This window comes from Malania oleifera, chromosome 3 (genome assembly GCF_029873635.1).
Source record: "Malania oleifera isolate guangnan ecotype guangnan chromosome 3, ASM2987363v1, whole genome shotgun sequence".
NCBI lineage: Eukaryota > Viridiplantae > Streptophyta > Magnoliopsida > Santalales > Ximeniaceae > Malania > Malania oleifera.
Genome location: NC_080419.1, coordinates 73,608,332 through 73,624,820, shown reverse-complemented (window position 1 = coordinate 73,624,820; position 16,489 = coordinate 73,608,332). Strand labels below are relative to the sequence as shown.

The following is a 16,489-nucleotide window of genomic DNA, read 5'->3' as shown; positions in this document are numbered from 1 at the left end:
GGTCGACCGAACCTTAAAAGTTCAAAAATCACCTCATGTCTGGTCGACCAACACCTCAGTTCAAAAACCCCCCTGGTCGTCCAAATTGAGCAATCTAGTCGACCGAACCTTAGAAATAGTCGACCGAACCTCTTGGGTTGCTCGAATTTTACCGAGGTTAAAATAAGATTATTTTTTATTAACTATACTTAAACTTTTTCAAAAATACCGAATGAGTCCCGAACGGTTATAGTTTTATAAATGTTATAAATACCAGTTCATTTGGAAAGATTAAGCATAGATTAGCAAATATCATTAGCCAAAACTCTTTGAATTTCAAAACCCTTATTTTATTATATACAAGCCATAAATCCATCTCTTACTCTTCCTACTTGCTAAAATCCTTTGGTAAGAGTATTATTGAGATTGTTTACATTGGCTCACACTCTCATCGTATTTGTTTGATGTTGATTTTTAGAGAGTGAGCTTAAGAGTCCCCTAGTGATTTAATTCATAAGTCTTCAGTGGGAATACTCTCTAGAGCTTGTGAATCTTGCAGTATTGTTGCAAGTATTCAAGGGTTTGTTCTTGTGCTTTGTGAAATATTTTTCAAACAAGCTTGATTTCAAATATCTCTTGTGCTAGAATTTTGAGAAAATCATCTTAGAGATATTTTGATTATATTCTCTGAAAATCTTTGAAACTCTACTTGTGGTTGAAATATATTTACATATTGTTTCAAAGATAGATTAGTAATACACTTTTACACTTGATTGATTATTGACATTACCTAGAGTGACATTACATATTATTTGCACTAAGCTTATAGTTCCTATCTGGTTGATGTGCATTGGTTAATATTGGTACAAATCTGCTTGTTAGAGAAGCACATATCTTTGTACACAAAATTTTTATTGAATATCAACTGTATTTCAGGCGTGGCCTGAGGGGGCGTTGATCTAGCCCGTAAGGATTGGTAAGGCCTTCTCCCCGTAAGGAGAGTGTGTAAAGGTTGAGGTTAGCCCTGGTGTAATTTGACTTAGTTGTAACCGGTGCCGCTCCACCTGTTAAGTGAGCAATAGTGGTAATCCTAGGGCTTGCGAGCTGAGGCGCGGACGTAGGCAGTATTAGCCGAATGCCGATACATATCGTGTGTGTACTTTATATTTCCAACACTTTATATTCCTGCACGTGTATGTTATATTCGATATATTGTGAATGCTACACATGATTTAATTTGTGCATATTATCTGCACAATTGGTATATGCTTAGAAAGACCCTAGGTTGTGAAATACTGTTGTTGGATTAGTTAAACCTAGGAAGAATTTTTAAATACCCAATTCACCCCCCTCTTGGGAATACACCAATTCCAACATGTAGAATATCTTACAATACTCTCGCCAAATATGATTTTTCAAGGGAATGAGCAAATAAGGAGTATTTGGGCTTGTATGTGAAGGAAAAGCACTAGAGATTTTAGAGATAAACTTTCTTAATCAAAGCTCTAATTTCTTTTTAATCTTAGCAAATGGGAGCATATATATAGCCTTCATCCAAAAGGTAACCGTTGGGACACATGGGGGATAATTAAAATTGTTTTAAAACATTTTACCCTTAATTAACTTGAGTTACCGCAGTTAAAAATATGGCAACCCGAGAGTTTCGGTCACCTGAACCTTAAGGTCGGTCGCCCAAACACTCATAATTGGAAAAGTTGAATTTTCAACTTTGGGTGCCCGAGGACAGGTTCGAGTGGCTAAACCAAGGTGATTTTCTAAGTGCTCGAGGTTCGGTTGCCCAATTCATAGTTTAGACTGCTGAAAATTTATGATTCGGTCGTCCGGGGTAAAATTGAACTTAGTATTCGGGTGCCTGGGGATGGTAGAAAGTGTCAGCCTTTATGTTTAGTCGATCGAGAACAATATATTCAATTTAGGTTTGGTCGCTCGAGCCTTAGTCAACATGTTGACTTTCTACCAGTTCGGTCGACCAAGGCGTTTTCAACGCACTAGGTTCAGTTGCTCAAAGCCCTTTCAAACTTAAACCTAAGTCTTGTTTTTGAGCATAAGTTACCCTTGTTTGCATACTTATGATTTATAAGATAGAAGGGATTTTTCCAAGTGACATGTAGGGACCTAGGATCGTTCTAAGGTCTAGGCTTTTTAATTTAGTGTAAAAAACTTGGCGTCGGTCGACCGAAGTCTTTTCTGTGGTCATTGATTTCCCTATGGTCATTTGAACTTATAGTCCTATCATGCATGTAGTGCATTAATTATTACAGACCCAAGAATAATAAATGCATTTACAAATAAAGATGAACACATCTTCTTCTTTGTTCTTCATATTCCCATGGAATATGCCAGGAGTATGTGCTCATTTAAGATCTTTCTAGCTTCCACTTCACTTTCATGTGTGTGATCTGAATGATTAACCTATTCAAGCACTTAGGCACAAACGTTAGTAATATGTGGTTTGTCATTATCAAAACCAAGGATTAGACTCAAAAAGTAAACATTCCCGCTCTCGGTATTTTCTCGTTGACGAGGATAGGGCACTTGTCGAAGAGTCCCTGCTGTGTAGCCCTTCTTATGTTTTCCTTCCTTTCCTTGTTTATGAAACTTCAAAGTATAAGAGCCACCATAAACAACATTCTCCACCTTGGCGATTATATGCCCCTTAGGAGAATCGTGAAAAACATATGAACTGCTCCATCTTGAACTTGAAAACGCTAGGTTGGGCTTGTCTCCCTTCTATCACTTGGAGACATGGAGTAAGTCCAAGCAATGCTTGACCTTTCAGAAGTAACTGATTTAGTTAGAATATCTGCTGCATTTTCAAAAGTGTGAACCTTCTTCAACACAAGTTCACCTGAAGCAATCAATTCTCGAATCCTGTGGAACCTCACATCAATGTGCTTGGTTCTAGCATGATAAATCTGATTCTTTGCCAAGTAAATGACACTCTGACTATCACAATGCAGCACCACTCCATCTTGTTGTAACCATAGCTCTCGGACCAAACTAGTAAGCCGTAAGGCTTTCTTTGCAGCTTTGGCAACTGTCATATATTATGCCTCATTCATGGACAATGCTACTAAAGGTTGTACCATGGATCTCCAACATATCAGTCCTCCTATAAGAGTAAAGACATAACCCGTTGTAGACGTTTTTTCATCCATATCTTTAGCATAATCTGCATCTACAAACCTTATAACTGAAGGATAATCTTGTTGTTTACTGAACATGATGCCATAATCCGATGTACCCCACAAGTATCTGAGTATCCCTTTTACAGCTTCCTAATGTTGTCTTCCTAGATTAGAGAGAAACTTGCTCACCATGCTTACTACATGAGCCAAATCTAGTCTCGTACACACCATGACATACATCAAACTCCCCACAGTACTAGCATAGGGGACCTTTGACATGTCCCGTATTTTCTCATCAGAACTTGGGCAATCTATAGTAGACAACTTAAAATGATTTGCTAGAGGTGTACTCACCAGTCTTGCATAAGTCATGCTAAACCTTTCCAACACCTTATGCACATAACTTCCCTGAGATAGCCATAATCTCCCTATAGTCATGTCTCGGCGAATCTCCATCCAAAGTATTTTCTTGGCTGAATCAAGATCCTTCATGTCAAATTCCTTATACAACAGGTCCTTCAACTGATTCACCTTAGTTAAATCTCTTGCAGCTATCAACATATCATCGACATATAATAACAAGAAAATAAGTGAGTCATCATCAAGTTTGTTCACATATACATAACAGTCATACTTACATCGTTTGTAGCCAATTTTTATCATATAGGAATCAAACCGTTTATACCATTGTCTTGGAAACTATTTTAGCCCATAAAGAGATTTCTTTAACCTGCAAATTAAGTTTTTTTTTCCTGGTTCAATGAATCCCTTCGGCTGTACCATATAGATTTGTTCCTCCAAGTCACCATGAAGAAATGTTGTCTTCACATCCATTTGTTCCAAATGAAGATCATAATGGGTTACTAACCACAACACAACTTTGATAGAAGTATGTCGGACCACTAGAGAAAAGATCTCATCATAGTTTATCCCCTTCTTTTGTGAGTACCCTTTTGCCACCAGCCATGCCTTGAATTTCTCACCTCCCTTTTCTGATATTGCCTCCTTTTTCCTATAAACCCATTTGCATCCTATTGGTATTTTCCTATCTGGAAGTTCCACCAACTCTCAAGTTTGATTTTTACATAATGACTCCATCTCCTCAATCATTGCTCCCATCCATCTATCTTTCTACTGGCCATGCACTGCCTCTTGAAATGTAGTCGGATCATTGCAACTAGTAATAAAAGCATATGACACTAACTCTTCAAACTCATACCTTGGCGGAGGCCAAATAGTGCATCTAGATCTTCTTAACGAAATATTGTCGACTTGCTGGCTTTCCAAACTAGAGCTCCCTACAACCACGTGACCATGATCATTTCCGTTGCCCTGAGCTTCTAACTCCACCTGCACGTTATGTTCATCACTACCCCAGCTTTCTAGCTCCTATTTTTGTTCATCATATTCTTGAGTAGGCTACGCCATAGCCTTCTCATCAAAGACTATATCCCTACTAATTACCACCTTGTTTGCCACTGGGTCCCATAGCTTGTACCCCTTTACACCCATTTGATGCCCCAAAAAGATGCAACGACGAGACTTTAGATTAAGCTTAGACCTCTTCTCTATAGACATGTGGACATAGGCTAGACACCCGAATACTTTCAATTCAGAATAGTCTACTGCATTTCTTGTCCATACCTTTTCCGCCACTTTACCCTTTAGTGACGCCCTTGGTGATCGGTTTACCAGAAAACAAGTCATACTAACTACCTCGGCCCAGAAGTTCTTTGGTATTCCTGCATTCAATCTAAGACACCGAGCCCTATCAGTAAGAGTCCGATTCATTTGTTTTGGCACACCATTTTGTTGAGGTGTCTAGTGAACTGCAAAATATCTCTTGATACCTTGCTCCACACAAAACCCCATAAACCGAGAATTAGCGTACTCAATCCCATTATCCGACCTCAAACATTTGATTCTCCTTCCCATCTGGTTTTCCACTTCAGCCTTCCAAATCTTAAACCTGGAAAACGTATCTGATTTGTGATGCATAAAGTAAACCTAGACCTTCCATGAGTATTCATCAATGAAACTCACATAATACACATGCTCACCCTTTGATGCAACTCTAACTGAGCTCCAAACATTTGAATGTACATAGTTAAGAACTTCCTTTGTCTTGTGAATAGCTGGTCTAAATTTTGCCCTGTTCTTTTTTCCAAGAACACATATCATACAAAATTCTAGCTAACATGATTTCAAACCCTTCAAGAGTTTCCTCTTGTGTAGTTCCTTCATGCCGTGTTCCCCCATATGCCCAAGGCGCATATGCCACAAGATGGTCTCATATGATTCAGCATCCATGGCTGCAACTCCACCTACAACGGTAGTTCCCTACAACATGTAAATATTCCCATCCAATTTTTGCCCTTTCATTACAATTAGATTACCTTTCCATGCCGTAAAGACTCCATCTTTGGACTTGTAATTGAAGCCATTACAATACAAAGTACCAAGAGATATCAAACTCTTTCTCAACTCAGGTATATGTCTTACATTACACAATGTTCTTACAACACCATCAAACATCTTGATCTTTACATTTCCTATGCCAACGATCTTGCAAGAAGCATCATTACCCATAAGATCTGATCTAGAATTCACTAACCTGTAAGTGTTGAACCACCCCTTGTTTGGAGTCATGTGATAAGAACATGCTGAGTTAAGTATCCAAGAGTCTGTTAGATTATCCAATCCTGCTGAAACTGATAGAACATCACCACTGAATCTTCTTCTTGAACAACATTCACAGATTTTAAAATCCCCTCATGCTTTTCAACATTTCCTTTCTTCCAATCCAAACACTCCGGTTTCATATGCCCCTTTTTACTGCATTTATAATATCGAATTTCCTTCTTCTTCTTGAATTGATTTTGGGATTTCAGACTAGACTCATTCTTAAGCTTTCCTTTGTCTCGCTCATTACTACCCTTTACCATAAGTCCTTCTCCTCCATCACATATTTTTAACCTTTGATGAAAATTTAACAAGACACTTGTTACCTCTTCTAGATCAAGAGTCTTTTTCCCCACATTAGAGTGGTCACAAGATTTTTGTAGGTATGAGTCGAGGGTAGAGAATTTAACAGCATCAAAGCCTTATCATCCTCATCAAACTTAACATCAACCCTCATCAAACACTTATGATTTGATTAAAAGAATTGATGTATTGATCTAGACTTGATCCTTCAACCATCTTAAGCCAATATAAATGCTGTTTAAGAAAAAGTTTGTTATTGAGGGATTTAGACATGTATCGACTTTCTAACTTTTGCCAGATAGCCGCTGGAGAATCTTCCTCCATCACCCGATAGAGAACTTTGTCGGCCAAATACAAGCGTATTGTAGACGCAGCCTTTGCTTTCAAATCTACCCAAGTTGCCTCATCCTCCTTCTGATTGATTATCAAGTAAAGCCTTAGCCATTATTTGTTGCACAAGAATATCCTTCACTCTCCTATGCCATTAACCAAAGTTTCCGATTCCATCGAATTTGACAACGTCAAATCTTGCAAAAGATGATCCTGATGCCATGACAACAATCACTCTGACACCAATTTGTTGTAATATGGATCGAATTTTGAAGATGCATAATGGAATAAAAATAACAAGTAAATGCAACACAACCAAAACAAGAACAACACAAAGATTTACGTGGTTCGGCAAAGCCTACATCCACGGAAGCAATGACACACAAATTTCACTATGAAATTACAATGTACACAATGCACTTCTCAAAATGATCACTTTATATCAAATATATGCGCAGAATGATATATATAATAGTTTCTAGGAGGTTTCCCTCTGTTTACCCAACCACCCAACGTTCAAAAATTCAAAATTTAGAAAAATTGCTCGCAGCCCAAGTGCCTTTCGTCGACGATCCATAGAAGACCATTTGTCAACGAGAACAGGCTTTTGTCTAAGAGTCAAGATCTCTGAAATTTTCCATCTCTCGGTATTTTCTTGTCGACTAGGATAGGGCACTCGTCGACGAGTCTCTGCTATGCAACCCTTCTTATGTTTTTCTTCTTTTTCTTGTTTATGAAACTTCAAAGTATAAGAGCCACCATAAACAATAGATTATGTACAATTTTTTAAGTCTTGTAATTAGTTTTCGTGTGATAAAAAGGATGCACTTATTAGAAAATCTATTATCATAAATATAAAATGTATTAAAATAAGTAGACATACAAACTCAAATAAACCCATCAAATTTGAATCCTATCTAATTATAAATGGTATTAGATAAAAATAGTGAAAAAGAATATTATTTGTTCCAAAAATTTAGGTCAATTTTAGAAACTTTAATTTTGGCAATTATTTTTGATTGCTCTTTACATGGTTCAATGTGGTTTCCAAACTCAAATTGGATCAACCAGTGCAATTGGATTCGATGACAATTAGTCATGTTTACCGTTTCAATTTATAGCTCATAATTTATAAATATAAAACATGGTCAACTTAACCAAACCCAAATTACCGGACTTGGCCTAATGGGCAAGTTCAGTTGAAAAAAAAAAAATTCACATGTGACTAATTACATTTGAATATTCAATCCTACGAAAAAGTGACAACAAACTTATAAACAATTTGAATTAGAGGGCTTGATAAGTTAATGAACAATAAAATATATAAATATATGATATAACCAGGGTTGAAACTTAAAGGTTTTAGACTCTAACCTTAAAAGGAGGTGGATAGGGGGAATGGGATAGCATATAGATTGCCATCGTTTGTGTGGAGCGTGTCTAATTTGCGGATCCAAAAAATCTATATGTATAATTTCTTTTTTGGACATAAATATGACTTTGAAAAAAAAAAAAAAAATAGTACAATATATACGTGAGTACTTTTTAATAAAATTAAAAATATTATAGCAATGAACAAAAAAAATTAAATATTGTTGTGATTCAATTGTAACTTCCCAAATTTACTTATTATTTAATTTATCTATGAATTTAATATTCCTTTGATGCATAAAAATAAAATAGTAAATTTAAGAAATATTTAGATAATCAGGAAAACAACGCAACAATATTTCTTATTGTTTATTTTTTACTCTGATTGAATGACTATAAAATTTTATTTTATTTTATTTTTTTGCATCTTCACACACACCTACACACAACACTCCAATTTTCTCAATAATAATTATAAATTTGTAATTTTCATAGTTATAATCAGGTTTCAATCTGTTTAATAATTATTAAAACTTAGTGGTGTCATCCTTAATATTTGATCCATGCAAACAATGGGAGTAGCAGCAAAAGAAGAACTTCAGCCATATCAATAGGATAGATATATACAATGAACAACTTCGTTTGTTTGTTATATACAATTAGCATAGAAAGATGTGGATATTAAAATGAAATTCATTTACTTGTTAGTTTTCATTTTTCGGGCTATGTCCCTAGATGACTTTTTAAAGGATCTCTTAAAATAGAGCCGATCTAAAGGAGTTTTTTTTTTTTTTTTTATATTATTTTTGAAATGTTTGCCGTCGTAAAAAGAGTTGTTGGAAAGAAAAACCTAGGTTTGAGTGTTTGAAAAAGTTGTAAGGTAGCTAAAAGTATTTAAAATAATTAAAATATACACATATTTTTAGAAAATATAATTAATCGATTTATAGTTTTGTAATATTTGAAAAAAAAAATTAAGGATAACGATGAAATTGAATAATTTATTGGAGAAAAAGTTAGCTTTTAACATTTTAAAAGTTTCAAATTTATAACTTTTAAAAGCTCACCAAAAAAGTTTAAAGCTGAGTTTTAAAAGATAAAAAGGTCACTTATCAAATACGTTTGCCCTAAGTTTTACTTTTAAAAAAGAGAAGTCGAGACAAAAAGAAAGGAGATGGGGAAGGAACTTACCCTTAGTCTTATCATATGCACTCGTGTCTACATTGTAAAATTGGTAATGGTCGACTCAAAACCTTCTTAAACTCATTTTCTCACATAGTTATTTGACTAAATGCAGCAAATAGTGTTATACAAATCCATGTTTATTTCGAAATTATACTTCTAAATTAAATATTAATACAATAAAATGTTTCATGTTGAAGGCATGTGTTTCCACTGGTGAAGCTAAAAATTTGAAACTAACAACCTATTTAATTTTAAAAACTTGATTAAACAAGTAGTCATTTTTATTCTTGAAAGAAATTACAATTAAAAATATGATTAAATTAATAAAAGAATATAAATTTAAAATTCTATAAGAAAATTTATTATAATAATTTAACTTAATAATAATATTTAAAAACTCAATTTAAAAGAACAACCTTATTTACATGATAATTGAAAAAATGGTTAACATATTTAGTCATTGATTTTTATTATTTTTTATTTTAAAAAAGTTTAATGTATATTTATTTTATTATATTTTGAATTCATACCATGAAGAGGGAATCTCAAATCTCGTGGTGGGATTTCGTACGGTTCGACTAACCAAACAACTAGTAAGAAGTATTTTCCCCTTTTAATTTTTTTAAATTTTATGTAAAATAAATTATTTAACCTACAAAGTTTATTTTGAATATTAGACTATTTTGACGAGAGATTATTAAAACAACTAAAAATTAAAATTGAGATTTCAATTTTTTCACAAATAATTCAGACTAACAACAAAACAAGTAAATATCGACATAAATAAATGCGTTTTTTTAAGAAAACAAACATAATATTAAATACAAGCACTAGACATCTTGTAACTTAATCTTTTATTAGAGGGTAGAGATTTTAAATTTCAAAATTTAACTTGTATAAATTTAAATAAGAATAACTTTATGCTTAGAGAAGCCTTAGGTTTGGATTTATATTGAATTTGTCATTTTAATGACAGACAAAATTATATTGAAATTTGTTTAAGTTTATCTAAATCTAAATCTACACATTCTTCCATTTTAATATAATTAAATAATATATTTTGTCTAAATTTTTATAAAATAATGTGTCTAGAATAAACTAATATAATTTTATTGACTATTTACTTATTCAAATTAAAATTTAAAATTATATAAAGTGGGTGAAAGCTCTGTACACTGTAATTAGTAAAATTACTTGAAGTAAATATTTGAGACGGTTATTTACGTGTGTGAACAACGCCAAGCCGGCTCCAGTTTTAACGAATCACAATTTTAAAAATTATCTGCCTCTTAACTATTACAAGGTCAAAATTTTTAAAAAAAACTAAAGAAAATAAAAGCTCTAATCACATACACTCACACTCGCGTGCACCATTACAACGCCTCTTTGACTTTTGACAACAGCCACATGATTTCCTGATTTACGTGATCAATTTTGAAAAATACCATCGTTTCAATTATAAAAGTCGCGACTCCTGAATAGATCTTCTTCGGCATTAATTTTATTTATTCTTTAATGCAAAGCAAGGCCAAGAATTAAATTAATGTTTGACGTGGAAAAAGTAGAAAATAATAATTATTATTAAATACCGAACATGACAAAATGTGGGCTCCACAAAAAAGTTATTATGTAGTTTGGTTGTAGACGAACCCGCCCCCTCTCCGAAAGAGTCTCTAATATTGCTTTCCTTGTCTGTCTTTTAGTCATCAGTATAAAATTCCAGCTCACGCGCATTCTTTTCCATTCTACGCCTTCTCTCTCTCTCTCTCTCCCGTTGTCGTTGGCCGGCGATGGACGCGGTGCACGTAGAAGAGCAGCTGACCTCCGGCGCTAGCAGCCGGATAATCCCAGTCTTCAAGAACCTGCGGCGCTCCGTTGTGTCGTGGCAGTCGCTTCAGCGAGCTCTGGTCTTCCTCCACTCGATTCTCCTCTGGTTCCTCCTCCTTATTCGTCCTCGCCACCGCTTCTCCCCTCCTCCGCCGCCACCCTCACCGACGTCGGCGTCGGTGAAGCCTTCAAGGCGGAGGTTCGTCTCCCGGAGATACGAAGAGGACACGCTGCGAAGGAGAGCCCTCGCCGAGGGTCTTGAGATGGTGACCGAGACGACCGAAGACGGGACCACCGTGTGTCGGTGGAGCACGTCCTTGTTCTTCGGAGTTCTACGGAACGCTTTGTTTTGCCGGTCGTGGTTTCCGGCTGGTGATGAGATAAAGTAAGGTTCTCATCTGAATCTGAAAATGTTTTTGTTTTTTTAACTTTTTTGTATTTTATGTGGTTTAGTTTTGAGTCTTTTGGCTTGCGGTTCGTTAGGGTTTTGACTGGTGAATGAATTCTGATACTTGCTAATTGATCACTAGGAATGCCTGTTCTGCATTTTGTTTGCGAGAAAGTAACGTCATGAATTTGATTAATCTGTGTGTGTGTGTGTGTGTGTGTGTGTTTGTGCGTGGTGTTCAAGAGAGGTTTAGTTTTTTTGGGAATTTAAAGGTTTTCGATAGATGATTATCGGATCCGAACGATATTTTTTCCCTTCTAAATAAAAGCCTATCATTTCTTCCATTTCTCTCAGTTCGTTTTTTGAATTTCTCTCTATACTACTGCTGGTATAATTTTAATGAACTCCTATTATACCATTCATAAAAGTTTGGACAGTTAATTGCTTAAAGTCGATCTTTTACTCGCTTTATGCTTGTTTAGTTGGAAAATGAAGAAAGAAAATGAAATGAGACTTAGGCGCCTAGTGCTTGATGTTGTGGAGAACTGACCTCAGAGATGCCAAATAATTTGGGCATTCAATTTTTGGAGGAACGGATTGCTATGTGCAGGGTGCGCTTTCTCGGGAACCAAATGATATGGTTAGAAAATGCGTGATACTTTTCAACTGCGATGCTTTCTAAGATTCTGATTTTGTTTTTTGAGTTAAAAATTTGTTAAGTTTTGGCATCTTTTGCTAATTTTTGTTCAGGGTTCTGAGTTTTAACCTCCTCCTTGCTGAATTGTTTGATCTGAGTCGTTCTGCTGCGGTCTGATAGTCTTTTCTTCTACCCTCAATTCTCTCATCATGTTTGGAATGGGGTTTTATTTGCTTTCTTTAACTTGATAAAGACTGTTATTATAAATGGCTTTTGAATGGTAATCTAAGGTTATTTATATTTTAAAGTGCGTGATATAAAATTGAAAGAGTGTTTTGTCAATTCTTGTTGTCTATTTCATGTCTATATTTAATATTTACAGTTCAGTGGCTTAGAGGTTTGAAAAAATCTAGAGTTATTTCTAAGAGGTGGTTGAGTTATAAATTCAAGCATCACTTAAATGAATTAGAATTTGGTTCTTCCAGAAAAGAATAGAGAGGATTTGGAATTGAGGGTAATTGGCCAAAAGGTATTGGAGATTTGGAGCGAGGCAATAATGTTGAAGCATGATAAGGTTTTTCTCATAGGATGAAGAAGTGAGAATTATCAGCTGTGAACGGGTGTTATAATTTCGCAGCTGATTCTTCTGTAAAGACTATCTACATGAGCTGCTTGCTCTGGCATTAAACAAAGGTGCAATGGTCAGAGAGACTGAAAGATGGATTGCAACATGAGTCATGGGAATTAGGCTTGCCACTGGCATTCTTATTGTTATCTTTCTTTTTTTCTTTTTATTAATGAAAATGGAAAATTATTTTTTGTTTGGCTGATAGGTTCACCCTGCAGCCTTTTGAAATCCTTCAACAATTTATTAATCTAAAGTTACATACTGTTTTTGACCATTGCTCGTCTAAAAAAACTTGCATAAAATCCAGCTCCATGATGGCCAACTAATATTGGGTTATCTTTATAGTGTCATCAAACTCAAGGTTGAAGACTTGAAGTTTCTTGCTTGATCTTCTTTCTTTGAGCTTGTTTGTACATGTATGGTTCCCATTATTCGTGCATGTTTTAACTTGCCTTGCAGCATAATGTATTATTTCTTCTAATAAAATTCTGGCACACCAGGATTTACTGTAGAAGAAGGGATTATGGGGCCGTGGTGCTGCTTGGCTCTCTGATTTTTTGTGGTTTTCATTCCACACATCTTTAGCATGTACAGTTTCACATTTTTTTTTTTTTCATTTGCATTTTTATTATTACTTTATGAGCTTCTTATGAAAGGCCATCTTTTCTATTTCAGGGGAATATTGATCATCATTCATGGGCTAAACGAACACAGGTAATTCTACAGTGACCAAAGCTGAACTCCTCATTTCAGAATATAGCTGACAATTTTATGCTTTCATCTTTCGTGGAGTGAGCGATCATAACTCAATATTGCATAATTTATACTAGGGTTTCTGCAAAGCTTATATTTTTATACTTTATATTAACTATTGAATAATTTTAATGAGTTTTCCTTCTTGTTTGTTTCCAGTGGAAGATATGCTCATTTTGCAAGGCAACTAACCTCATGCAACTTTGGGGTCTATGCAATGGATTGGATAGGTAGCTATTCCATGTATTTGTTTCTTGGTATTTGTGTTTTCTTACTATTATTATCTTCAAAAGAATGATGTTGAGCATGCTAATTTGTTGGCAATTGTAGGTTTCTAAATAGGGAATTATTGGAGCCTAGGTTTCACACTGATTTGGAATATAATTGTTTGCAATGATGCGTTTTTATAATTTCTCTTAGGTAACCATATTTCATACTTGTTACTGTGCGTTTGAAATGTGATATAATTGCTTATTGGGGGCAAATTCACTTTTGCTTTGGTGTGTATTTGGCATGAAGAATGAAAGGGAATTGAATGATTCCATTGGCATCCCCCGCAACCACCACCCACCCCGAGAACACCCAAAAAAAAAGCATTATTTAGACTAACACATTCTCTGAGTTCATCATTATTTGTTGCAGTGGTATTAAGTACAGTTCTGTCTTTGGCAGTGGACTGCATATATTGTAGTCTTTTAGTTTGATATGCCACCAATAATATTGCTATAATTTCTGGTTGGTAGTAGTTCCTATATCTCTCTTGTTTATAACTAAAATAAAAGATCCTACAGCCTACATGCCTTTATGGTTGAGACGTGAAATTTATTTGATAATAAATTCTTTTCCCATTATATTAATTTTATTTTGCTATAAAAAATGAAATTTATTCGATAATATGCATGCTTTTTGGATTGAAGAATGGGATCAGCACCCAAAATAGCTGGCCCTAAGATTGATAGGAGTTTGGATGATAATGATTATGGATTGATGATAATGATGACGAATGCTTTAGATTTCTTATCCTTGATAATAAATCCTTTCTCCCTTTGAAATGGTGTCGCATCTTGGACTTTTTTGCATTGAATAAATTTTTCTTTCTCTTCTTAGGTCATGGTGGGAGTGATGGCCTGCATGGATATGTACCTTCACTTGATCATGTTGTTGCAGACACTGTAAGTTCAGTTTTAATTATGAGCTTTTATATTCCTTGTCCGTCTTGCCACTTTCACTGTTTATCTTTTATCCGAAGGGCCTTGCTATGTGCTTGGTAATTTTATCCACCTTTTAGCAGCAGTGGTATGAATTGAGAAGTTTTGCATCTTATCTATGACAGGGGGCTTTCTTGGAAAAGATTAAATCTGAAAACCCTGGTATTCCATGCTTCCTTTTTGGTCACTCAACTGGAGGAGCTGTGGTTTTAAAGGTATTGCACCAAACGATTTTGAAGTTTGTCTGACCTTGAAGGTCTTTGGCGACTATTTTTTAATTGAAAATCTACCCTTTTCTGCAGGCAGCTTCCGATCCTTATATTGAACAAATGTTGGAGGGAATTGTACTGACGTCACCAGCTTTGCGTGTTAAGCCAGCACATCCAATCGTTAGGGTAAGATGTTATTTGGCTCACTTACTGCACTTGATGCATGGAATTGAGGCTGTTACAGATGGTAGTTCTGAATGATCATCTGCGACATTGTTCAGTTTAAATAAGGTTGTATTAAAGTTAGAATTGCCACTTCAGAAGACCACAACCATGCTGTGAAAGGTTTCCTTCCTCTCCCCTCCCCCAACCTGGCAGGATTTTCTGGTAGTTACCTTTTGGATTATGAGGTCTGTTGAATTGAGGCCTATAAATGGAACAGGATTTCCTGGCAGATGGAATCTTGGAAACAAGGGAATGAGTTGGGGGAAATTTTTGGTTGGATCTATTCAAAATTTTAACTATGACCTCTCTCCTTCCTGCCCTCTCAACTTTCCCAAGATATTAAATTGATAAGATGAATCTAATTTAGTACATGTGATGAATACTCTTCTCTAATGTCTTAATGCAGGCTGTTGCTCCTCTATTCTCTCTAGTTGTTCCCACATTCCAGTTCAAAGGTGCCAACAAAAGGGGCATTCCAGTATCAAGGGATCCTGCTGCACTGCTGGCCAAATATTCTGACCCATTGGTCTACACTGGACCAATAAGGGTCCGAACAGGCCATGAAATATTGCGCATCTCCTCTTACTTGATGCGGAACTTTAAGGCCGTGACAGTCCCATTCTTTGTCCTTCATGGAACTGCTGATAGAGTCACAGATCCGTTTGCCTCGCAGGATTTGTACAACGAGGCAGCATCGGAGTTCAAAGACATAAGGCTTTACGATGGTTTTCTTCACGACCTTCTGTTTGAGCCAGAGCGAGAAGAAATCGCACAGGATATCATAGCCTGGATGGGGAAGAGACTAGGTGCTGGACCAAGTGGTTACTAATCGCTAGTAACTTTCTTCTTCAAGTTCTACAGTTGGATGATTTATGTTGTGCAGGCACATTCCAATTCATTTGACCCAATGAAAAGGAAGCCTCTATGCATTGGGATATTGTTGTCATTTGAACTAGTAGTTCATATATCTAACAAAAATTTCATATATTGTGACACCTGTAAATCTTGGAAAAAATTTCCTTTTACTGTATCGTTGTTGTGAGCTGTGGTGGTGGTTGTGCGAGGTCACATATTTGTTTCCAGAGCTGTGGTCAGCTCTATAATTTCTATAATAATATATTGGTGCAAGTGTTGCTACAACCAAATTTGAGATATTGAGAAGGTAGCGCCTTATAAAATTAGTCTCATCCTTGCACTACGCTGTGGGGGCAAGCTAATATCGAAGAGAGGAAAAATATAAGAAATCGACTGCGAGTAGACGTAAGTAACAATGACCAAATCATTTTTAAAAATTTGAATTAGTTCAATTGATATGATGGAGCAAATATTTGGATCATTTGGGAAGAATTACAATCTTATCTTAAAAAATGTCACAACATTTCTTGTCTTACTTACAAATTCAAAACACATCAATAGCAAAAAAGGCAAATCATCTTAAAAAAATATCAGAAAAATATTTATTTATAATACGATATTTATAACACAAAACAAAGTATTGGGTGTTGTTGAGGTTCGGTAATTTACATTCTTCGACTCATACTTAAATCATGGTGCATGCCAACTTACAATACTGAAAACTAAAAGAAAAAAAAAAAACTTCTTGAATTTTTTTGGT

The 16,489-nt window shown here is 35.4% G+C and overlaps 1 protein-coding gene across 1 annotated transcript; it reads left to right on the top strand.

Moving 5' to 3' along the window:
- Positions 1–10,670: 10,670 nt before the first annotated feature.
- LOC131150883 (uncharacterized) lies at positions 10,671–16,019 on the top strand. The gene is made up of 7 exons (XM_058101936.1): positions 10,671–11,211; positions 13,155–13,193; positions 13,392–13,462; positions 14,340–14,404; positions 14,566–14,655; positions 14,743–14,835; positions 15,281–16,019. The coding sequence occupies exons 1-7, from the start codon at positions 10,790–10,792 to the stop codon at positions 15,701–15,703; spliced, it is 1,203 nt and encodes a 400-aa protein (XP_057957919.1). The 5' UTR covers positions 10,671–10,789; the 3' UTR covers positions 15,704–16,019.
- Positions 16,020–16,489: the final 470 nt, after the last annotated feature.